Source organism: Neolamprologus multifasciatus, chromosome 2, assembly GCF_963576455.1.
Source record: "Neolamprologus multifasciatus chromosome 2, fNeoMul1.2, whole genome shotgun sequence".
In the NCBI taxonomy this organism is placed as follows: Eukaryota; Metazoa; Chordata; class Actinopteri; order Cichliformes; family Cichlidae; genus Neolamprologus; species Neolamprologus multifasciatus.
In genome coordinates, this window is record NC_140440.1 from 2,735,158 (window position 1) to 2,761,654 (window position 26,497).

A 26,497-nucleotide genomic window follows, 5' to 3' on the forward strand; every position below is an offset into this window, starting at 1 on the left:
ATGTTTGTACTCTCTGCTCATATTGCATTCAAATTAAATCATTTTTTTGCTTTTTAAAGAACTTATTTTAACAAAAAAAGTCACTTCAGGGACAAAGTGAATTATATTTCTTCACGGCAATGTACGGGTGAAATGGGCCGCAATCGGCCCGCGAGTTTGAGACTCCTGAACTAAAAGCTTTGGCCATTATTTATCATCACGCTTCATAATGATGGACGTCCCATAGCAACTGTGACAATGGAGGGGCGAGTGTGTAGTCCCGCCCTGAACCCCCTGCTTCCTGTGACTCTAATGGGACAGAAAGCAGCGACCAATCAGGAAGCTGTTTGCTGAGCTCAGAGATTTCTCATAGATTGTTTTACAATCAGACAGTTGCCCCCTGCTGGACATCAGAAATAATGCAGGTTTAAGGCACTTTCACATATAAAGCCTGTGTAATAATGGGGGGGCGGGCAGTCTGAGTTACAGGTGGGTGCAACAGCTCATCTGTTAGGCATTACTTTGTCACTGTTCCATGAGATTTTAGAGTTCGCTGTCATGATCAGATTTTAGAGAACAAACCAATGATCACATGAACGATACCCGATCACCTTAATGAGCTCCTAATGAACCTGCTGGACTTGGTTTGTCTGCAGTTCAGAGTTTTCAGTCATATGAATCTTTATTTCTAACATCTTTAATTTAACTGCAACACTATTATTCAACATAATATGAATGGTATAACACGAATCATCACTCTCATGTTACAGAAACAGTGAGACGATATGAAAGTTTGCAGGGCTGCACAGACTTGTGTGTTACAGAAGGAGGAATAAAGTCTTCTTCTGTCAGTTCTCACAGAGTCTTCCTCCTCTGTGAGAGTCTGGGGTCATGGCCACAGGATATGAAAGTAATTTACATTCCTCTGAAGTGCAGCAGGATCTTGTGTGACTGTGTCTGCGTTACTTTTGAGTCTTTCTTCACTTCATTGCCCTTACAGTGTGTACAAAGGCAGCATGACTGCTGTCCTCAGCAATCTAAAGGCTCACCAATGACAGAACAGAAAAAAACCCTTTCTGGCTCTTCTGCTAAAACATTCAGCTCCAAATGTCTGAGGACCAAAGCTGAGTCATTATTATCATCATCATGTGCTGTGTGTGAAAATGTTTTTCATTCATTCTTTCTGTTTTTCTGATGAAGACTTAGGAGAAGGTGACAGCGACAGACTTTAATGCTGTAAGGTATGTGAGTCAGTAGACTGGTGTGTGTGTGTGTGTGTGTGTGTGTGTGTGTGTGTGTGCGCGTGTGTGTGGGCAGTAGAAGCCGTCTGCAGTTCAGGGGGAGGAACATAATGCCCCTTCAGACTGGAAACACCACACCACCAGACCCAGGTGGTCCTAATCATTCACCTGACCATGGCCTGCCCATCAGGCACCTGCAACACAAACGCACTGACACAAGAAATGCAAAACATTAGAGAAGAAGGGGCATGGCCTCGGTGTCAGGGGACGAGGCGGTGCAGGGTGGAGAAAGGACCATGATCCACCTGATCCAGCTGTGGTGCCTTCAAAGACACAGCTGTTTAACCCCACTGTTGATCATGTTGTTCGATTCAGAGAACTCAAGAACCTTTGTAATAACTATAACTGTAATGTGATTACTTGAACTAGTGTAATAACACCATCACCAACTCTGTCATGTGACCTGTTGAGATGATCTAACTAAGCTGTGGGTGGGGGTTAAAGTCAACACCCCCGTCATCTTTGTTCACACGCAGCGAGTAAAAAAGATGGGGCGTGTCCTCATCAGCACAGGGTTTGTGGGTGGGACCGCAGCCTCAGATTTACAACCATAATTATGAGACAATTTCATCTTACAGAGTAAGATGACCTGAAGAAAGTAACTAATTACGTTCTTCAGCGAGTAATTAAGTATGATACTCTTAAGAAAAGTAAAGAGTAATTAGTAATCCATTACCCCACAACTTGGCTATGATCATTAGTGAGTCCTCTGAGGGGACAGCTGGGACTCTTAGGCCAAAACAATAAGCACGCCTGACCCTCTGAGCTCTGCTACACCTGTAGAGCTGGATGCACAGGGAGATGCAATCCTTCAGGGAGATGTGGGAGATGCACGTGTGCCGAGCCCGGCCGAACTATCACATGCCCTCTGGCATCCCTCTACATGAGTGTACCTGCAGCTCGGAGAACGTCTCATCTGCACTTTAAGGATGACTTTGGTTTAAATGGTAGAACACAGAGTGAGAAAGCAGAGGTGAGCAATACTTCCATTCATCACTGACTAGTAATAAAGTCCCGTCTGGGCTTTATCATCAAGTTTCAGTTCGCTAAACTGAAACTTCATCTTTATGAGCTTCACGTATCAAAAAGGAAAGCGAGCTCGGCTTAGCTCGGCGGCGGTAACGAAGCGCTTTCATTACGTTTCGATCAGTCGACTGATGCCGTCTCTGTGTTCAGACTCACAAAGAAGATCAACAGCAGGCTTATCAACGTTTCTTTAATTCTCCTTTATCAGAACTGTCACATAGCAACAGAAACAAAGTCATACACATGTCAGCTCCCTGAAAGAGAAGCTTTTCTGCTCTTTTAATACATGAAAATACCCATTTTGTTCTGTCAAAATAAATACTGAAGAGTTTTATAAAAGTCATTTTGTCTCCTTTGGACAGGTTATGGGAGTTATATGTTTAGTTTATATACACATTCATGCTGCAGGCTGTGAACAGAAGTTAAAGAACCCGTCAGAGGTTCCAAACCTCTGACGGTTGGAAGAAGACGGTTGTCTTCCTCCTTCTCTTTGGAGAAGGAGGAAGACTGGCAGCTGGCAGCTGCTGTTCACATCCTGCTGCATGCATACATTCTGCACTCTGTTGGAAGTCTTTATCCTGATTCTGTCAATGCCATCAATGAAAGATCCAGCTGTGTTTCCTATAAAGCAGGACTTGGACAGCAGTCATGAAATGCTGAAGCATGTGGGGGGCGTCCTCCGCCTGCTCTGCCGAGAACCTTGGTCCCAAGATGATGTGTGAGCTCATGAAAGCAGAACCCTGTTGATCGCGGTGGATAAACTGGAGGTTATGAACACACTGAAGGTGTAGTGCAGTCACAGGCCCTCAAGATAAGATTTGTTGTGTTTTTGTGTTTCTCTCTCTAAATGCTTTGAACTTAACTCATCTGTTTCCTTCCTTTAACCGCCGGAACAAACTTTGTGTGGCCAGATTGATAAATACCCACTACATCCTGCTGCTGCCTGTGCTTTTAGGCTCTAGTGAAAGTAGAAACAGAGAGTAGAAACCGACCTCTGTAGTCACAAAGCCGAACATTAAACGAGCTCCTCTGCAGAACTCTGAGCGTGAGCATGCAGTGCTAATCCAAGGCTGTCGTCAGACTTGATAAGACCTACATGTCCTCACACATGGAGGTGTTTCCAGTTTGGCTGCATGTCCCTCTGACCTCACACTTGCTCTCCAAACAGACAGGTGATGCTTTTGGTCTTCAAAAAAAAAAACTGTCCCACTAGAGTTTGCAAAGGTTGGAGAGCCCAGGTTTCCAACACACACAAGGACGGGCACCGACTGATGTCACAGAGAGACAGTTAAAAGGAAGACTGATGATTCAGAGACACTGTCTGCAGCGATGTTAGCGAGGGACGGATCAGCTGCTTAAAGCCAGAATTCACTTTAGAAGGAGGTGATGCTGCTGCTCGCCAACTGGCTCGGATTATCTTGCCCGCACGCTTCATGTCACCGATGCTCAGAACACTGGACGACTTAAAGATCAGCTGTGTCAGGACTCTGGTGTCACACTCATAATAACAATAACAATAAATGAGAAATCATTTTGATAAACTGCACACTTCCTGTTTGGGCTCCACATCAGGAACAGTTCAGGAACTTTTCATGACAAAAGCAGCTTTGAAGAATATTTTCTGTTTGCTAAAATCTTCACGGCCCTTTACAAACCCATTGCCCTGCTCTCCCGCTCTCAGGGGCTCTGGCACAGAAACAGGCAGCCTGGGTTGGAGCTGCACCTTCAGAGAGGCGAGCAGTGAGAACAGCATCTGATCCGGTTACAGGAAATTACTCCAAATTGCAAAGGATTGTGGGCAGAGGTGGAACGCGTCTGAGCCCTGAAAGCCAACTGCTTTTCAATTTTGGAGAATCGATTGCAAGTACATTATGAACCGAGGTCTAACCACGGTCTGGGCACGCTGTTTTCTCATAAATTCTTATGAGTTGGTGTAAACACGGAACAATGAGGCCTTAATTTCAATGTCTTTTAAATTTAAAGTGATTCTCGAGTCCACAGATACGCGTAGGAACAAAACACGCCCGCGTTACCGGCCTCGCCGTGCATTTGCAGGCCAAAGCATAACTGAAAAACTGTGTTTATGACCACGCTCACCATCTGCACATATCCAACTGCAGCTGACATCCACCCGTGTGCCGGAGCACCACGGGCGGATGTCAGTCTGGGAGCTTGAACGTGGTTGGATATTTCCACTTAGCCATCTCTGGTGATGTCTAACTACCTTTCCGTGTCAAGAGCTCCTCGTCTGTCTTTGTGCTGCAGCATCAGACTGCTTGCCTCTGCCTCTGTATGACATCAGCCTTGGTCTCTGAATTTTGTTGCTTTACAGATATCTTTTCATTAACAGCTCTGTGCAGTGAGAGGAATGTTTTTCTCAGCAAAAAAAGAAGAGCCAGAAACAAGAAGTAGAATTAGCTGAATGTGCTCTAGCACCACTGTTTCCAGTAAAGAGAGCAGGAGGAGAGCCTGCTCCAATGTTAAACTTTCATGTTTGCTCACAATCAAACCTTCAATTGTTTTTTTGTGAAGAACATTTTGACCAAAAGAGGACCACAAATCTCCACAGTAAGCAGATACTAAGCAGCCCTGGAGTGACCTGGGTTCGTTGGACTGCCACGACCACAATGTTAGCAAAAAGGGCCAATTTAAATCAGCGGCAGAGAAGCCGCGGCAGCAACATTAATTTCATCATTGTCCCACCAAAGCACAGGATCTGCCTCTGGAACGTGCTTGTCTTTCATCTCCTGCTATTTTCTAACGCTGTGTGTGTTTTGGAGCCGGGTCACCATTTAACCGGGTGTGTCAGACCTGTCACCAGCGGTGACATTCATGCTCTGGTGAGTTTACTTTTAACCGGCGTCCAGCGTGTCATAGTGCTCAGAGACTCTGGAGGTGCTGGGCCGCGTTAACGGAAGCTTCCTCGACTCAAGGCCTTGCAAAAAACTAAATTTGGAATTTTTCACATGCTGCGATTTGTTACCAAACGCAGTGATCCAATTGGTCAGACTCAGTTTAATCTGGAAAAACAAAAGGGACAAATTCATCGTGTGAAATGACACGGCCTATGTGTGACAGCCTTTAATCCGATTGTGCTAATGAGAAAAAACACAACAGCAGCAGCAGGAAGAGTCCTGCATGGAGGCACGCAGGGAAACAGACGTGACTGTGAGCGGTCGGCTTGTTCAGGTTTCATGAGTGCAAATGCAGACACTTGTTTATGCAGAGGGGACGTGGTGCGTCAGAGTGGGATGGATGTAACGCAGGCTGAATCACCTTCGAGAGCCTCACAAACACCTCTGACAACACCGAAATGACCAACACTTCCAATCACTCATTGCAGCTCTCACTGTGGAAGAGAGACAATCACTCAGATGGTGGCGTATGAGCACAGCAGCCTCTGTAATAATGCACTTGGACAGTTTAAATCAAGGCTTAAATGCAACCTTTTGCTCTCGGCCGAGTGAGGATTCATGAGACTTTGTGTGGATATTCAGAAAAAGCAGTTAGAAACTGAAACACTTGGTTTAAAGGCTCATTTACAGGGACATCGTGGAAACAACGCAATCACAAACGGGTCCGCTGAGTGTCATCGGAACGCTTTGGCCACATGATTCACTTCTAAGTCATTAATCACATCCTCCTACAGACGCCACCGCCATGTGTGGTGGCCAGCAGCCCGCTGATGACATCGCCATCCTGGTTCCGCCCAGGGTCACCCGGCCTCTGCAGATGGCAGAACCAATGCGACATGGTGCTGGCTTTATATGCTTCCTCACGGGCGGGTCAAGTCTCGGCGGAGCTTTGAAACCAGATGGCCCACTGGCGGTGCCCCGCCCCTCTGACACACCGCTAAAGTCCTGCTGGGCTCTAGATTTGTAGCATCGATGACGGATTTCAGCTCCAGATGTGTGAAGGCGGTGGTGTCCGTGTCGTTGGTCACAAGCAGGACTCGTGAGACTCTATGTGGGTGTGCAGGGACTTCTTCTCCTGCTCTGAGTGGTTCCCATTGTGGAGCACGCAATACCTGAAAACACAGACAGAGGGAGTTAATTTAACAAGCAGAAAGAAGCAGCCTCCAAAATGACAAATCTGTTCCACTATTCACACAGCTTTCAGTGTCTGCTGAGGAGCACGTCACGGCTGTAAGACCATTCAAATAAGCAGAATACGGAGAATAAGGAGTGCATCGAGAGGAGGAAAGAGCTTTCAGTGAGTCTGTCTGAAACACTAAACCAGCACACATGCAGAGGCTTCTGCTTTACTGTTGCATTTATGCTGAAAGCTGACACTGATTGGGCCACCACAAAAATCCATGAGCTCATCGGAGCAAAAGTAAAACACCTGAAAAGTGAAGGAAGGGTCTGAATGAGAAGTCAGAGCTGAGTGGATGAGATAAGTGGTGTGGAGTTACATTAAACCATCTGCAACCTGACCAACACTCAGAGGAGAGGACGGGAAACCTGAGCTGGACTCAGATAAAGCAGTTCTGGGTCTCCAACACAAATAAATAAGAGCGGTCAGACACAAAAGGAAAAGTCACTTTCTAATTAAAGAGAGAGGAACGTCAGACCAGGGAGTGAACTCAGCTAATGCCTTTTATCGTTGTCATAATGGGAAAAGAAGTGTTTCAGGAGCTTTTTAACGCCAACAGCAGTCAGACTGGGAGGACAGTGAGACACCGGGTCACCGAGTGTTCACCAGCTGAGCTAAAACGCACTCCATCTCCAAACCAGAGCTAAATACAAACGTGAAACCAAACTGCTGCACTTCACATCGATATAAAAAATGAAATAATGAGAGGCGCTGGAGGGAGCAACCATCTTTAAACACGTGCAAAACCAATGAGATGCAGATTCAGAAAAAAGATCACCTAAAATAAGTTTCAGATTAATGTGGACGAACTTAATAATCGAGCACGCTGCTCTGGTGTGCTGCATTTTCAGCTGTGAATCAGCTGCGAGTATTATTATTAGTATTACTGAGAAGAGAAAAAGGAAACATCAATGAACTTTAAGTTTGAAAAGGCCAGTGAAGATGTGCCTTCTGCAGCTAATAAAAAACAGAGGTGTCTGATATTAGAAAATCACCACAAATGGCCCAGCTGGGAGGAGGTCCTGGGTTCAATGTGAGGGCTGACGTTCATGTGCTCAGTCTGGTTCTGAACACGCTGATTCCAGCATGATTTCCTCCTGCAGCCTGGAGCTGCTCACAGCACAAAAGATCCTTCCAGCAGGAGGACTCACAAACCCACAGAGAAAACTCAGGACCCTGCTCCAAGAAATGTGTGTGCACCATGTGCGGCACCTGTGTGCACGCACTGTGTGCACTCACAGGTGTGTGCATGCACAGAGTACGTGATTGTGTGTACATGTTGTGTGTACGTAGACAGTGTGTGCGCAGGCTAAAACCATTACGAGCTGTTTACGCAAACACCCCGGCCCAACACACTTCCTGTCGACTAACTGGCCGTGAAATGCGTCTTCCAGACAGCCACGAACATTTAAAGCTTCTCAAATGCAGACAGCTGCACATTCTCGTCACGTCCAAATTGCTGCCACATTGCGGCGTTCAACCCTCGCCAGCCTCGCTGAGGGGGGAATAAAGATTCTGGCTGAATCTGGACTCTCACTTTGATTCCAGGGCCCCCCTCCCCCTTACCTGCCAGCGTCTGCACTACAGATAAAGTTCAATAGGTACAGGATGTGACATCATCAATGGATCATCCCGTGGGTATTCAGTCTAATTATTAACGTGTTTATGTAAAAGAGGCGGAGTTTACAGTATGTAACCAATCAGGAGCATGGACAGGTGTACAGAGAGCAGAGTATTGTAATTATATAACAGTTGCCTTAAGGTGCATTAATATCTTTAAAGGCAATAAACACTAAAAAAAACAAAGGAAGATAAAAGGAACATATTAGAAAATGTTCCATATTCACTTAAATGAAAAGACGTGTAAGACAGTTAAAGTTAACCAGTCTCAGGGGAAAAATTATTTAAGCATTCGTTTTATTTTATTAGTCATTTTTAGAAGAGTAAATATGCTCAGTTATACATTTTATATGAGTGAAACATGTGCTAGGCTTTGTAGTGTCTCACACAGTCAGCTGTCATCTTCAGAGTGACTGTGGTGGGGATAAGATGGAGTCAGTGTGTGACCGAATGTGGTCACGGCGCCAATTACACTCGATTACCTGCAAAAATCACAGGAATTCAGTTCAAGCTCAGAAGTCTGAAGCAGAAATTCCTCCACCCACAGTGACGTAGTCGCTGAAGAGCTGACCCCAGTCTCACGGATCGTTCGTGATCACGGCGAGGCTGCGGTCCTGTTTTCACTAAGGTCTAAGGAATCCTCCAGGAACCTTTGAACCACAGAGCTGAACCTGAAGCATCCCTCCTGCTTCACCTTGCATCCTCGGGTTTGCTGCCGGTTGTTTCCTGGCTTCTGCTCCTGGATTTCAGGCTGCAGGTCTGGTTTGTGCTCAGTTCAGATTTGCCCCGTTAGTCCCAATTATCCAGCCTCGGCCTGTTCACTGGTCTGTCTGTGAGCCTCAGACTGTGGCAGAGCTTCTGTGTTTTTTGTTTCTCCACATTGCCGTTAAATTAAAGCTCGCCTTCTGTTTGCCATCGCTGCCTTCGACACCCTGCAGAGGCGTCCTCGTGTCGCATAGCTGTGGATCCTGTGGCAGCGAGCCGTCATGTGAGCAGACTGTGCTTTCTGCTTTGCTGCACAGACATCAGTCCAGCTAGCACCTTTGTGAAACAGCCCAATCAGATACAAGGAAACCAACCATAATGCATTAACATGTAACAAGCAGCAGTTTCATTCATCAGAATCAAAGAATCAACACATCCCAGTGTTTCGCTGAAAAGCTCAAACTGAAGAAAACTAAAACCTCAAAAAAACGCTCAGCTCTGCACGAACATGGACAGCGGTTCAGGAAGTCGACCAAAGGCAGGAATGCACTTTCATATCTGGAAGAAGTGAAACTGTGGAAACGGATCCGTCCTGTGTTTAGCCGAGGCTTTGTTTGTACACAGCTAAGCCAACGGGCCAACTGGCAGAGCAGGATGGAGAGGCCGGGGAGGGAGACACGAGGCCCGGATCACAGGCAGACTAAACATTTCTGCACATTCTGGGCACTGGTGTGGCCAGCATTCATCTTGATGAAGTGCCCTGAGCAAAACTTTGAATGTGCTAAGCAACGGACATGATGGCCCATGTGGGCGGGAGGTGAAGACGAATATCAGCCAGATAATGCAGAAACACATATTTCATACACTGTGATCTGGACTGTGTCACACTTACAGAAAATAAACAACATTTTCTCTGAGCTCACAGGAAACTTAAAGTTCCCGACTTTCCCGATGTGGAGCCGGGCTGATGAAAACAGCGAGCATGCACATCTGCGGAAAAAGGAAGAGATGGTGGCATCGTTGTGCTTCTGCAGAACAAACTCTGGGATCGTCTCATTTTTCATTGATTTTCCTGCTGAAATCAGAAGAAAGTTTGATAAAATTGAATAACTGAATTTAGAGCCAAGACTCAGAGTTTCAGTAAGTGTCGCCATTCCTCCTCGTGTTCTGTGTCAGCTTATTAATGCTGTTAAAGCTCATCCAATCACTGTGCAGCTGCTCTGACACTCACAGTTTCACGTCAGGCGTGCAGCGGTAAATAAATCACTCTGAATGTCGTGGCATCTTTCAAGAGCACAAGCAGGGATGGAGGCAAACCCAGCGTCATGCAGCACCTTTATGGGGGCGTGGCCAGTCTGGCGTGGTAAACTGACGCATGAATAACAGTCTTTCTAAGGCTACATGTTTCTGTTTTTTCACCTGTCATTTAACGCCGTCAAGTATGAAAGCCTCAAATCGCTGCGTGCCGCGGCACATTTTAAACCTCACGTCTAACTGAGATACGATCAGAAGGACTGCGGCCACCCGAGGGAGGAAAATTATGTCAGGAATAAGTCGTTTAAAAAAACAGATTAGAAATGAGTTCCTGATTTGCTGCAGTCTCCTCTTTAGAGGCTGACACACTCATTTTAACTCGACATTAACCTTTTAGAAGTGAACAGTGCTGCTGACACGTAAACTCCCTTACCTTTGTCGAGTCCGTGTATGACGGAGGCCTCGAGCAAAGTGCTCTCACAGAGGCTCCACAGAGGTCAGAGGTTAATTAGCATATCCTCAGTGAAAAGTTGATATTTGGAAGAAAAACCTCTGTGTTGGAATTATTATTTAATATTTGCACTTATATTCAGGTGCGCACCAGTTTTATGTAGAGATGGACCGATCCGATATTACGTATCGGTATCGGTCCGATACTGACCCAAATTACTGGATCGGATATCGGAGAGAAATAAAAAATTTAATCCGATCCATTAAATATCAAAAAAGCACCTCACAAAACTTGCGACACGGCGTAACTCGGCTCATAACCGTAGCACGTCGGAGCAGTGTGGTCACGTGATAGAGCGGCTGTGTGTATTTGTAGCCTGCTAGCAAACATTTCATCTCCGAGGAAGTTATCTCAGAGAGAAGTAAAGCAAGTGTGTAAGTTCATCTCTGAATGTTTGTAAAGCATTCCCGCGTTAAGCTTAACAACCGATATATAGAGCAACTGCCTCTCTCGCTCTCTCTCTCTTTCTCTCTCTCTTTCATGCTGCTACTTCAATCGTGAAACAGATCAATGATCAGCTGATCGGCTTTTCTGTTGCGAGTCCGTCTCTCTTCTTAGTTTTTGGCCCACTTTGCACCAGAAAGAGGAAACCAGCGGCTGAACAACAGCAGCACGTTTAAGCTTGATAAGCTGTTGTTAGAATTTATTTAATATTACTTTCTACACCAGGATCTTTTTCTACGTAGCTGACGGCTGGTAACTGTGCAGGGGCGGATCTAGCAAAGTTTAGCCAGGGGGGCCGATAGGGCATGAACAGGCAAAAGGGGGCACAAAGACATACTTTTCTTTCTTATTCTCATTTAAAATATCTAGCTTTTAATTATTTAATAATTATCTGAATCTTACACCCAAAGTTTTAATCTGATGTAAAATGTATAGAAGTCCATTACTGTATATAGTAACTGTAAGTCTAATATACCCTAGTAAGCTGTAGTACTTTTTCCTTTGGGAACCATCTGTGCAGTCTGCAGTTCTGTTGAAGAAAGATGTTGAATCTATTTAATTATTCCTGAAAAATAATTTATTTCTGTGAATTTTATTCACCCTGCATCAAATTAAAGTTGATTACATTGATTAAGCATCATGAGGAAGAGGGTGGTTCCCTATTTTCTTTTGCTGGGAGTTTGCAACCCTATTAGTTAGGTTGCTTAATATTTCTGCTAAGTGCTCTTTAAAATACCAGAATAGGGAGGATGGAGTAGGTTTAACTTTATTAGATTGATCAGTGTTGCTGATCTATGAAATATTTTGGGTGCAGTGTGTTTTTTTTTACATACATGTATAACAGAATAGCTTTAGTGTTGTTGTTGTTTTTCAACTTGAGTATGAACTTATACAAAATGCAACAAGATATTAAAAAACGTTTTATTGATTAAAAAACACACTATATCGGATTCATATCGGTATCGGCAGATATCCAAATTTATGATATCGGTATCGGTATCGGACATAAAAAAGTGGTATCGTGCCATCTCTAGTTTTATGTAATTCACCTTTGCAGTTTAATTTACAGGCTCAGGGATGTGTTTTCCTCCAGCTCTCTCAAACTCTTCTCTGGTTTTAATTTCAGGTTACTGCAGACACACAGGTGTGGCCCCACCTTCTCGCCACCGTCTGTGACAGGAACACATCTGCTGATGGTGAGGATCACCAACCCTCACCTTCGAACCGAACCGATGTGAAATCAGCTGCTGAGATGCTCTAGCATTTGAAGCAGCCAGCGTCTCCACAACGATCCGACCCCACGGACGGCCGCTTGATGTGTCGTCCCTGCTCTGTTTCCTCCAATCACAGGTGATTGTCACAATCAGGAAGCTCTGTGTGTGTGTGTGTGTCTGTGTGTGTGGTCTGTTTCTCCCCCGTTTAACTGTTAAGAAAGCAGAAGTGAGTCTCAAAAACACGTTGGGGCGCTGATAAAGGCGGGGGAGGTGTGTGTAATAGATTTGAGGGGAATACAACAGGAAGGAATTTGAATAGGAAAGAGATTACGTCGTATTGAGCTAGCCGAAAAGAATGAGACGGAGAATTTTATGCAAAAATTATTCAAACTTCACGCCCACGAGGAATGGCTGTTTCCATCTCAGATACAGTCTGGCATAAGAAATAAGAGTTTCTGAGAGGACTGAATACAGAGAGGTAATATATTCTACATAAAGCACTGATGTGAACTCCTTTGACCTTCAGGAAGCTTTTTTTGTTACTAAGCAGGTAAGCAGGTAAGCACGAGCACTCCGAGCACGCAGAACGCCATCACCTCAACTGCAGTAACGCCAGTTTGGGAACAAAAAGAGGTGATAAGGAACTCATTTACAAAGCACCACTGGAAGCAAACTTTTCCCTCTAAACTTCCTGAGTAAAGCTTCACTGCTTCAGAGCCAAAAGGAAAAGCCTGAAAGTGCTAACACAGCTGACATCAGGTCTGCAGAGGGCATCAGAAGTTTGGACTTTCATAGGATTACATCTGCTCACATTTTTAGAAAGGATTCGACCTGCCGCAGGTAAACAGACACAGGAAATCCTGGAGGTACGTGCTGTCTGCACAGCCATCGAGCACCATGTCTTGTACATGCTCTGAAGGATGACGGTTAAGGAGAAACCGACGATGACTGGAACTTTCTGCTCAAAGCTCACAGAAGCTAAAAAAGAGAGGGTAAAAAGGGCCAAACAAAGCCCCGTCCCAGCTCATTTAAACCTGCACAGCTCTTTCATGATGTTTGAATTGATGCTTTTAACAGCAAGTAGAAAGACAGCGGCTGTGTTCCCAGTGCCACACACAGCTTCAGCTTTTCCTTTATTTCTCCTTGTTTATCGGTTCGATTAAACTCCTTTCAGCAGGAAATACACCTGTGTCTACTAAAAAGCTCATCCTGGACCAGTCCACAGAGACATTTAACAACATCCTGCAGAGATGCTGCCACGCATATAACACAACTCATAGAACTCAACACAAACAGAACAAAACTTCACAATTAAACAGGAAGTTAAGTAAAAGAGGAAGATATTCAGGAGCAAATAAGAACTGAGGACCATGAATGGAGCTGACGACGCCTGTGAGAGCTGATTAATCCAGAAGTGTTCCTCGCTGTGTCTGCAGCTCCTGCCTTTTGAACCTCCAACCAGAGATGGTCCTCTTTGGCTCCCCCAATTTTTTCTGAGGATCAGATCAGCCAGGCAGCGCGTCGAACCAAAAAGATTGTCATTCATTTCCTGGGACACACCTGCTTTGGCTCCTCTCCTCTGGCTTCCACCCAGGTATCAATTTCAGGATCCTCCCATTTGTCTAAAAGTCAGTCATGGTCTCCGACCTCTCACACGCCTCTCCAGCTTACAGGTTCCTCCGGTCAGCTGGTCGGATGCTCCTGACTGTCCCCATTCTAGATTTAGCCTGCTGAATCCAAACATCCTTCATTTTAATCTTGATCACCTGATTAAAAACCAGCTCTGTGGTCTTCATGAAGCTTCAGCTTTAAATCAAAGAAGTACAGACAGCCTGACTGCAGCGCTGAAATGAAATGTTTATGTAAAAATATGGCTGCGACTCATTAAGTCCAACAAAGTGGAAGCAGCAAGTTTGACAGAGATAAAGCAGGAGGTGTGTGTGTGGTCAGCATTCCTTGTTAAAGCTCAGACAGCTCATCAGCATGTTTCACCCTGCAGCGTTTAAAGTCGAAAACAATAAAGCGCAGAAACGCTGCTCAGAGTCTAATCAGCTGCTGCGAGGATGCCTCCTCTGGGCCCGACGTGCACATCGCAGCACACGATGCATCATTGTCTCCCACATCTTCTCTGCTGTCATGGTGATAGCCAGCTCCCCGCTGAGCTGCGTGGGATTAAAGCGCAGCTTGCTGTACGCGGCATCACTCTGCAAACGGAGCTGAAGACAGCAGCTGAACTTCATTTTTTTCTGAGAGGCGACCCTGACCGTGTTAGTGAGAAGCAGCTTCCTGAAACAGAACAGCTGCTCATATGAACAGTGACACAAACCAGCCAGTCGCCGGCATGTCTTTATCTGCTCTGTGCAACAAGTTTAACTGCACAGAACAGAACTGCAATTCTGCTTTTTGCTTGAAAGTCCCAGAACCACTTAAACAGGCTCTTATGCTTCACTGTAAACGTCACAACTGGGGTCCCACCTGACCACTCACTGAAATCTACGTCCTCAGCGACCTGACCAGGTGTGCCCTGCCTCTCAACCCATCACAGCTGGGGCAGGCCAACGGAATAAGCTGAATAACTTCACAGTAAATAAAACATAGACAGAAAAAATGAAAAAAGTGTAAAAACTTAACATGAAAACACATTTTCTTTGTGTCACTGGTTTTTAAGTGGTGTAACAAAATCTCAAAGAATGAGGCAGCGAGGGAAAGAGCAAGAACCGGGACCTGGTCCAGCACCGAGCCTGCAGCAGTGAGCGGTCATACCAGGAGTCTCTGGTACTACAGAGGAGTTACAGCAGAAGACGAGAGCTCCAGACATGACTCTGAAACGCTAAAGTCAATAAACCCGATTGGTTTGAGCTGTTTATCATAACTCAGTGTTAACTATAAAACTCAAATAAAAAGCAGTGATTTATGACACTTTCATTTGTCCTCATAAATCATTCCTATTTTGGCACAAACAGGTTGGTATTCCTCTCTTAAAGGAAATGAGCGCTTCTGTTGGTGGTCATGAAGCGTACCGATGGGATGGAGGCACGTGCTGCTACTTATATGAAGAAGTCAGTGTGGAAGCCTCTCAGCAGATAAAACACACCTAACAAATATATACACACTCCTGCACAGCCCGATGGTCCTTTGGTTTCTCAGCTCTCTATAGTGAGCCACAGTCTAAATCAGAGATGCTGGAGGTGAGCTGAGCAGCACCAAGGCTGAAAGCACTCACAGGCAGGAGGAGGGGGAAGAATGCAGGCGGGTCGCAGGGAAGTAAACACAGCACACGTGCATGCTTCACTGCATCTATACATGCATGCATACTGTACACAACATGGGGGTGGCTGAAAGATGCTAAAAATATACAAGCAGAGCCGTCTGAGCTTCCAGGTGACTTTCACATAGTGTGTGTGTGTGTGTGTGTGTGTGTGTGTGTTTTCTAGGAATGAGAGTGGCTCTCAGCAGATCAGAGGTTTGATTATTTTTGGATGACTGACTTCTGCAGCGTTCCTCGGCTAATTGCCTACATGACTGGAATGATGACGAAAAAGCAGCGTGTTTGCACGTGTGCGACTGCACGTACACACTGCTTTAAAACAACAAGATAAATTTACTTTTTTAAAAATTACTTTTATTAATACTCCACTCCTTTTTGTCACTACAGATCCCTCAGCCCCACCTAAGGCCTAAACTACAGTAAAGTATTTGGATTACACCACCAAACAGCTTGTTGTTGACTTCAGCATGTTTCCACTGTACACTGCTGACCCATGATAACACTTATCCCTAAAATGGAGATGTAATGAAAGCGACTTATTTTCACGTCACTGGTTTGATGTTGATTATTTGTTGTTGGCTAACCAGTCGTTTTGGTCGTCGGGACAAATAAGCTCCAGCGACCAAAGAGTTCTCTGTCCTCAGATGATGGAGACGATTCACACTGACACCTCTGAGATCTACAAGACTCAGAGGCTAACATGACGAGCTAACACGATTGTGGCCAGGTTTTTGCAACTTGAAATGTTGCACCCTTTCTGCACAATATGCTGAATTCTTGTGTTAAATCCATTTCTACACAAACTTTCAGCAGTAGCAGCAACGTGTGCCTGCTACAGCATTAAAATGCCACATAAAGATTAATCACAGTGTAAAAGCGGAAATATTAAATATGTTCATTTAGTTGAATCACAATATTTGTACCATACACAAGCACCCATCCATGTGCATGCACGAGAACTGGAGATGGGAATGAAGACCCGGTTCTCAGTAGTTAAGTTCCTTGGAGTTGTTAGTCTGCTTGCCTGAGATCCGCAGTCAGCTGAAGTTAAAGTTGACATTATTTGATATATTTGTGGGAGACAAGTCAGCTCATTCCATTTTACAGTGCATGCCTTCTTCAAGTGTTTTACTGAAGCAACAGAGCATGAATAAAGCCAGAGTGACCAGTAAGGACACTGGAAGTGACAGATCTGGGTCTCCACAAAAGATTTGTTTGTGAAAAAAAAAATCACCGAAATCCAAAAATTCATCGTCTTCAGTGGTGAAACTTTCATCGTCCACAGGAACAACAAAAACACAGATGTCAGCGGTGGTTCACGCTCCGACGACAGTTCAGAGAGCTCGGCAGCATTCGAATTTAAACCTGATTCAAATTAAAACTTGATATTTGTGTGGATTTGACAACCAGTCTTTGTTTGCTCATTTGTGCGACCGGGGATGAATCCAAGCACCAGTTTACAGAAAAGTCTGAAAGCATACTGTGTACTTGTTCTTGGTCCCGGGATGATGACATCTAACTGGACTGTAAACACTTGTTTTGACATGTTATTGTAAATATGTCATGTTTGCCACGGTCCTCTGGTTTTAAAACCAGCGCTTGGTACTTTTTCTGCATGAACGATCGCCCTGTGTCACCGGGAGAAGACTCGCTCAGCATTTACGTCCCGTTGGTTCAGCGCCGCCACGTTTATCGGTGCTGAGCTCACAGATATTTATTCACACGCGGCTTCCTCAAACAGAGACCGGCTCTCAAAGAGCTGATTTTTGATTTACTCTGAGGTGTTAGACAACTCCTGTATACACACAATATTGTTCTGCTAAACATACAAGTGAACACTTGCATTGTATTCTGCAGCCAAGCTGTCATTTGATCCATTCTCAATATGAGAATATCAAACTCCCCGGAGTTCCCCAAAGCCCCCGGAGGACTATCATTAGAGGACCGAGCCTCAGATGAAAGCTACAAATATGTCACTGAACAACTGCCTAGAAAAATACATCCTGACCTCACGCAGTGAACCTTTATCAATCTATGAAGGTCTCCATCTATCCATCTCATTTATCCCAGCTGTCATAGGCCAGACGTTAGCAACTGCAAGAATACAAGGCCGCCACAAACGATTATTTTGATAGTTGACTAGTCACCGATTATTTTTGCGATTAGTCGACTAATCAGATCATGCATCCATTGGACGTAAAACGTACAGCTTATTGCACCAGCATGCATCTGCTCTTATATAACTATCATTAGCTTACAGCTTCAAGTGTTTAAGGTATGTGCTAACTAAAAATAAAGACAAGATAATAGTTTATTAAATTTTAATGAAATCTGCAGCTTGTTTAGGTGGAGTTTAACAAACTCAGCCATCTGCTCCTTGCTATCTAAAATATAACAGGACACCAGAGTATATTCTTGAGCATCTCACACTTCTGATAATCAGTTGTCTGCTTGACGTTTATTCAGCTGTGTAAAAACTATAACTTTAATCTCAGCCAAACCGATTTACTCAGGAACAAATAAAATACTGAAAAAAGCCAAACAATAACATTTTTAAGTTATCTAAGTGACTTATACAGTGGGGCAAAAAAGTATTTAGTCAGCCACCGATTGTGCAAGTTCCCCCACTTAAAATGATGACAGAGGTCAGTAATTTGCACCAGAGGTACACTTCAACTGTGAGAGACAGAATGTGAAAAAAACATCCATGAATTCACATGGTAGGATTTGTAAAGAATTTATTCGTAAATCAGGGTGGAAAATAAGTATTTGGTCACCTCAAACAAGGAAAATCCCTGGCTCTCACAGACCTGTAACGTCTTCTGTAAGAAGCTTTTCTGTCCCCCACTCGTTACCTGTATGAATGGCACCTGTTTGACCTCATCATCTGTATAAAAGACACCTGTCCACAGCCTCAACCAGTCAGACTCCAAACTCCGCCATGGCCAAGACCAAAGAGCTTTCGAAGGACACCAGGAAAAGAATTGTAGACCTGCACCAGACTGGGAAGAGTGAATCTACAATAGGCAAGCAGCTTGGTGTGAAAAAATCAACTGTGGGAGCAATCATCAGAAAATGGAAGACATACAAGACCACTGATAATCTCCCTCGATCTGGGGCTCCATGCAAGATCTCATCCCGTGGGGTCAAAATGATCATGAGAACGGTGAGCAAAGATCCCAGAACCACACGGGGGGACCTGGTGAATGACCTGCAGAGAGCTGGGACCAAAGTAACAAAGGTCACCATCAGTAACACACTACAACGGCAGGGAATCAAATCCCGCAGTGCCAGACGTGTTCCGCTGCTGAAGCCAGTGCATGTCCAGGCCCTTCTGAAGTTTGCCAGAGAGCACATGGATGATACAGCAGAGGATTGGGAGAATGTCATGTGGTCAGATGAAACCAAAGTAGAACTTTTTGGTATAAACTCAACTCGTCGTGTTTGGAGGAAGAAGAATACTGAGTTGCATCCCAAGAACACCATACCTACTGTGAAGCATGGGGGTGGAAACATCATGCTATGGGGCTGTTTTTCTGCCAAGGGGACAGGACGACTGATCCGTGTTAAGGACAGAATGAATGGGGCCAAGTATCGTGAGATTTTGAGCCAAAACCTCCTTCCATCAGTGAGAACTTTGAAGATGAAACGAGGCTGGGTCTTCCAACATGACAATGGTCCAAAACACACCGCCCGGGCAACAAAGGAGTGGCTCCGTAAGAAGCATTTGAAAGTCCTGGAGTGGCCTAGCCAGTCTCCAGACCTCAACCCCATAGAAAATCTGTGGCGGGAGTTGAAAGTCCGTGTTGCTCGGCGACAGCCCCAAAACATCACTGCTCTTGAGAAGATCTGCATGGAGGAATGGGCCAAAATACCAGCTACTGTGTGTGCAAACCTGGTAAAGACCTATAGTAAACGTTTGACCTCTGTTATTGCCAACAAAGGTTATGTTACAAAGTATTGAGTTGTATTTTTGTTATTGACCAAATACTTATTTTCCACCCTGATTTACGAATAAATTCTTTACAAATCCTACCATGTGAATTCATGGATTTTCTTTTCACATTCGGTCTCTCACAGTTGAAGTGTACCTCTGGTGCAAATTACTGACCTCTGTCATCATTTTAAGTGGGGGAACTTGCACAATCGGTGGCTGACCAAATACTTTTTTGCCCCACTGTATATCATGTTTAACCTGAGTAGTGAAAGACGGCGGTGGGTTTGAAAATGATTGGTCGGGAGTCTGGTGTTCTCACCGGCTCTAGTGAGCCTTGGACCCCGGCTAGCTATCGAGCTGGTGGGTAATAGACGTCTCTGAAAACGTCGGAGCGCTTTTGAAAATATGTGGTGTCTTGATAAACTGAGCAGATATTTGAGGTTTAAACAGCTACATTCTCGCCTGAAAATATGTTTCAGGCGAGAATGATACTTTCAAATGCTTCTTACGGAGCCACTCCTTTGTTGCCCGGGCGGTGTGTTTTGGATCATTGTCATGTTGGAAGACCCAGCCTCGTTTCATCTTCAAGCTGAAGGCTTCTCAGTGAGATTTTTGGACATCCTGATAATAATGAATTGCAGTAGTCCAGCCTGGAAGTAATAAATGCATGAACTAGTTTTTCAGCGTCACTCTGAGACAGTATATTTCTAATTTTAGAGATGTTGCGCAAATGGAAGAACGCAGTCTTACATATTTGTTTAATATGTGCGTTGAAGGACATATCCTGGTCAAAAATGACTCCAAGGTTCCTCATAGTGTTACTGGAGGCCAAGGTAATGCCATTCAGAGTAAGAATCTGGTTAGATACCATATTTCTAAGCTTTTCAGCGCCGAGTACAATAACCTCAGTTTTATCTGAATTAAGAAGCAGAAAGTTAGCGGCCATCCAGGTCTTTATGTCTTTAAGACATTCCTGCAGTTTAACTAATTGGTGTGTGTTATCTGGCTTCATGGACAGATAGAGCTGGGTGTCATCTTCATAGCAGTGAAAATGTATGCTATGTCTTCTAATGATGCTGCCTAAGGGAAGCATGTATAATGTAAACAGAATTGGTCCTAGCACTGAACCCTGTGGAACTCCATAATTAACCTTAGTGTGTGAAGAGGACTCTCCATTTACATGCACAAATTGGAGTCTATTAGATAGATATGATACAAACCACTGCAGTGCAGTACCTGTAATACCTACAGCATGTTCTAATCGCTCTAATAGGATATTATGGTCAACAGTATAATGCTGCACTGAAGTCTAGCAGGACAAGCACAGAGATGAGTCCACTGTCAGAGGCCATAAGAAGATCATTTGTAACCTTCACTAAAGCTGTTTCTGTGCTGTGATGAACTCTGAAACCTGACTGAAACTCTTCAAATAAACCATTCCTCTGCAGATGACCAGTTAGCTGTTTGACAACTACTCTTTCAAGGATTTTTGATATGAAAGGAAGGTTGGAGATTGGCCTATAATTAGCTAAGACTGCTGGGTCTAGAGATGGCTTTTTGAGTAAAGGTTTAACTGCAGCCACCTTGAAGGCCTGTGGTACATAGCCGATTATTAGAGATAGGTTGATCATATATAAGATCGAAGAATTAATCAATGGCAGGACTTCTTTGAGCAGTTTTGTAGGAATGGGGTCTAAAAGACACGTTGATGGTTTGGAGGAAGTAATTATTGAAGTTAACTCAGAAAGATCAATTGGAGAAAAAGAGTCTAACTTAACATCAATGGTACTAAGAGTAGCTGTAGATAATATTACATCTGTGGGATGATTATTGGTAATTTTTTCTCTAATGATAAAAATTTTATTTGTGAAGAAGTTCATGAAGTCATCACTAGTTAACGTTAAAGGGATGGTTGGCTCAAAAGAGCTCTGACTTTTTGTCAGCCTGGCTACAGTGCTGAAGAGAAACCTGGGGTTGTTCTTATTTTCTTCAATCAGTGATGAATAGTAAGATGTTCTGGCTTTGTGGAGGGCTTTCTTATAAAGGAACAAACTATTTCTCCAGGCTAAATGATGATCCTCTAAATTTGTGACACGCCATTTCCTCACCAGATTACGAGTCATCTGCTTTAGGGTAGGTGTTTGAGAATTATACCACGGAGTCAGGTACTTCTGATTAGAGACCTTAGTTTTCACTGGAGCTACAGTATCCAGAGTCGTACGTAGTGAGGAGGTGAAATTATTAACAAGATAATCAACCTCTGTTGGGGTAGCGTTCAGATAGCTGCTCTGCTCTGTGTTGGTACAGGGCATTGACGATGATAACAGTGGCTGGATTATATTCTTAAACTTAGTTACAGCGCTTTCAGAAAGACATCTACTTTGATAAAGTCTACTCTCCACTGCTGTGTAATCAATTATTGTAAATGTAAATGTTATCAGGAAATGATCAGACAGGAGAGGGTTTTCAGGAAACACTGTTAAATGTTCAGTTTCTATGCCATATGTTAAAACAAGATCTAGAGTGTGACTAAAGTGGTGGGTGGGTTCTTTTACATTTTGAGAGAAACCAATTGAGTCTAATAACAGATTAAATGTCATGTTGAGGCTGTCGTTTTTAGCATCTACATGGATGTTAAAATCACCCACAATAATTATTTTCCCTCTTTAAATATTTTTATTGTGAAGCACAAATAACAATCACCAATTGTCCCATAGACTGACATTGCTTCCTTTTTACAGCTTTGGCATAAAAAAAAGGGGGAAAACAAAGCAAACAACAACAACAAAAAACAAAACAAACCCAAACAACAAAAATAGGAAAAACAAAACATACCAAAAAGGGTGGTCAAAAAAACAACAACAACAAAACAAACAAACAAACAAAAACCCTCCTCCCTACACCCTTCCCTTATCCCAGAATGCTATCAGCTTATTTTAAGCAATGGTGAAGTCCACATAATAACTCTCATTTGTTCATAATTTCCAGGTGCTCAATGAGTGGCCTCCAAATCTGATCGAAGTCCTCCAGTTTGTCATTTATAATGTAGCGGATCCTTTCCAGATGAAGAGTATCTGTCAATACTGAAATCCAGGCTTTCAAGGAGGGCACTTCTTTTCCCTTCCATAGGAGGAGAATCAGTCTCTTTTCACACATCAGGCCATAGGACAGGAGGGGAATCTGTGTGCTCTTAAGTTTTTTAGATTGTCCCGATAGTCCAATAAGAATCAAAATGGGGTCAGGGTCTAACTGCACATCAAAAAGTTTGGAAAAAAAAAGAAAAAACTGAAGCCCAACTTTGACACATTGATATTTATCACAGATGGGTGACGTTTCAGGAAATATTTGATGTAATCTGGTCTTCGAGTAGTGCAATCTGTGCAAAATTTTAAACTGAATTAACCTATGTCGGACGTTGATAGAGCAGGAATTAACATAACGTAGCCCTTTAGTCCATATATCATTATGAATTTCTGACCCTAATTCCGTTTCCCAAGCTGATTTTATTTTACCTGTATCCTTCTGCCGGAGTGACTGTAATATCTCATATATAAAAGCAACCGCATGCTTTTCTGTTATACAACCCACCAGGCATTGGTCAAGCTTACCTGGAGTTGCAAACTCAAATTGTTGTAGTTGGGACCTTACATAGCTCCTTATTTGAAGGTATCTAAAAAAATCACAGGCTGATAAATTGTACTTCTCCTTAAGCTGTTGAAATGAAGCAAAAGAGCCCTGAAAATACAGGTGTCCCACATTTCGCAACCCCATTTCCTTCCAGCGATCAAATGTCCCATCTAAAACTGAGGGTTTGAATGCAGGATTAGCTGTAATAGGTGTCAAAAGCGAGAAGGCTCTGAGTCTGTACTCTTTCATGATCTGTCTCCAGATTTGAATTGTATTGTGAATAACTGGATTACAGTTGTAGTATGTCTTTTTAAAACGAACAGGAGACAATGCAATTGCACCAAGAGAATAAGGCATACAGTCCTCTCGCTCCATGTCCAACCAACTTCCCATTATAACTGTATCATCTAGCCAATAAGCTATGTATTGCATATTAGCTGCGAAGTAGTAATTTTTAAAGTCTGGTAAAGCTAGGCCACCATGTATTTTCTCTTTACAAAGGTGGGCTTTTTTTATCCTGTGGCTCTTATAATTCCAGATAAAAGGCAGAAGGACTGAATCCAATTTTTGAAAAAGTGTCTTTTAGATACACAGGGATATTTTGAAACAGATATAGGAGTTGGGGGAGACAAATCATTTTGATCGCATTCACCCTACCTATCATGGAAAGTGGGAGTGATTTCCAAAATTCAACCTCGTTTTTAAATGTATCCAGAATTCTCACAAAATTGGCTTCATATAATGAGTTGTATGACTTAGTAACTTCAATTCCAAGATATGAAAATTTTTCTGACGTTATTCTAAAGGGAAGACAATATAGTAAATCAAGATTACTAAATTTAATTGGCATCAGTTCGCTCTTCCCCCAATTTACTTTGTAACCTGAAAAAGAGCTAAATAAATCTATTGTTACTAGCACCTTAGGGATTGAGTCTAACGGTCTGGTTACAAACAGCAGAATATCATCAGCATACAGTGAGATCTTATTGGAGGTGTATCCTGTATTATAGCCATGTATTTCTTTATGTTTCCGAATTGTTTCTGCCAACGGCTCTAATGCGAGGGCAAACAATAAAGGGCTCAGCGCACATCCTTGTCTTGTATCACGAAATAGCTTAATTGGTTCGGAAAGGGTATTGTTTGTGAGTATTCTGGCACACGGATTACTATATAACAATTGAATACAGGAAACAAATTTAGGTCCAACTCCGAACTTACTTAATACTGCATTTAGATATGACCATTCGACACAGTCAAAGGCCTTTTCTGCATCAAGGCTCAATATCACTAGGTCTTTATCTGGATCCCTAGAGGAATAAATAATGTCAAAAAGACGTCTCAGGTTATAAGATGCATGTCTTGCTGGGATAAACCCTGTTTGATCTGGGTGAACCAGTTTACCTATGTGAGAACTAAGTCTCCTGGCTAAAGACTTGGCCAGTATTTTCTGATCTGTGTTCAATAAAGAGATTGGTCGGTAAGAACTCACCAGTTCTGGGTCCTTTCCTTTCTTTGGAATGAGAGTCACAGTTGCTTCATTCAGGGTCTGCGGGAGTGCACCATCTTCCAAGGCCATATTAAACATATTCAGCAAATATGGGGTTAGTAAACTGCTAAACTTTTTATAAAACTCATTACATAGACCATCAGGTCCTGGACTCTTCCCGTTTTTCAGGGAGCGTATGGTACTAATCAATTCTGGACATGTTAAGTCTGCATCTAGAAGTATCCTGTCCTTTTGTGCCAATGTAGGCAAGTTACATTTGCTTAGAAAATCCTGCATAATTTCAGGAGGTGCATTACACTGAGATGTATATAACTGTTCATAAAACTGTCTAAAAGCAGTATTAATATCCTTATAAGAATTAATCAACAACCCTGAGTCTGACCTGATTGCATGAATAGCCCTATCACTTTCTCTCTTCCTTAGATGCCTGGCTAGTAATTTATGTGGCTTATCACCAAATTCAAAATAGGTCTGCTTAACATACATGAAGGCCCTGGAAATTTTATCTGATAGCAAGTTATTGAGTTTATACTTCAGAGCTGATATTTTACTATGTAGCTGTACAGATGGTTGTCTGGCATTCTCAGCGTCCAATTTTTGTATTTGAACCTCCAACTGTATGCGTTCCATGTTATTACGTTTTTTCTCAGACGACTGAAAAGAAATTACACAGCCTCTAACATATGCTTTAAACGTCTCCCACAATAAAAGAGGTGATACATCATCTTTGTCATTCATCTCAAAAAACAACTTGATCTGTTCTTCCAGATAATTGCAGAATGTTTTCTTCGTAAGAAGTTGAGGGTCTAATCGCCAGTGTTTATAATTACCACCTGATTCCAGTAAATTTAGTGAAATAGACACTGGGCTATGATCTGATATAAGGATATTATGATATTTACTACTTTGGACTCCATGTAACAGTTTACTATCTAATAGAAAGTAGTCTATATGGGAGTACGTATTATGAACCCCAGAGTGAAAGGAATATTCCCTTCCGGTTGCATTCAACATTCTCCAAATATCCACAAGACCCAAATTATCAATAAACGATTTCAGAAACCTAGAAGCATTCAATGGCGCAATTCTCTGAGCTGACGACCTGTCTAGATAGGTATCTAAAACTAAATTAAAGTCTCCCCCAAGTATCAAGTTTGTAGTTGAAATATCCGGGATCAAGCTAAACGTTTTTCTAAAAAACTCTGGGTCATCCCTGTTCGGGCCATAGACATTCAGCAATGTGATTGGTATAGATTGAATTTCTCCTACCACCATGATATATCTCCCCTCCTTATCTGCCAGGGTCGATTTATGTATGAATGGCACATTTTTACGAATAATTATTGCTGTACCCCTTGCCTTTGCGGAAAACCTTGAGTGATAAACCTGCCCTATCCACTTAACTGTAATCCTGCAATGTGCATCATTTTTAAGATGCGTCTCCTGCAAGAAAATAACATCTGATCTCAATGACTTTAGGTATGCCAACACCTTACCACGTTTTATTGGTTCATTGATGCCATTCACATTCCAAGAGCAAAAGGTTACAAGCCCTCTCCTGTTCACCCCATCATTTCCATCACCATCTATTGAGGCCATACTGTTAGTGATTTATGTGTATTGTCCCATATTGACTAGAACATTTTCTACCATAGCACCTTCCCACCCAACAACCCCACCCATGAAAATACAAAGTAAACACAGCAGAAATAATAAAAAAGAAAAACAAACAAACAAACAACAACAAAAAAACACATACACCTAGGTCATAGTAGGGAGGGGAACCTGCCATCCTCCCAAAAAGACCATGCATACTTCCAACCATCCTCTGTCACAACCTCCGACATAACAAGAGCCCTGTGTAGCTCCATAAAGACATTAAGCATAGACCAGATATCACAAAAAAAGGATCAGAAGGTACATTATCGTCACTATTAAACAAAACAATACAGTTATTCAAAAACAAGTTAAAGGGTGTCTAAGTACCAGCCCTTAAAACCAAGTGTGAG

General features: G+C 43.1%; 1 protein-coding gene and 1 long non-coding RNA gene across 4 annotated transcripts in view; one reads left to right on the plus strand and one right to left on the minus strand.

The window, feature by feature from the left end:
• Positions 1–26,497, plus strand: part of LOC146523829 (uncharacterized) — a 290,156-nt gene that overhangs the window by 13,345 nt on the left and 250,314 nt on the right. The gene's annotated exons all lie outside the window — the stretch shown is intronic.
• Positions 4,623–26,497, minus strand: part of htr4 (5-hydroxytryptamine receptor 4) — a 155,361-nt gene continuing 133,486 nt past the window's right edge. For all 3 annotated transcript variants that reach the window (XM_085182992.1, XM_085182984.1, XM_085182976.1), the window contains one exon: positions 4,623–6,333. Coding sequence is in view for 2 of the 3 variants with exons in the window: in XM_085182984.1 (XP_085039110.1) it covers positions 6,246–6,333 (88 nt within the window). In the remaining variant the exon portion in view is untranslated. The remainder of the gene's footprint in view (positions 6,334–26,497) is intronic.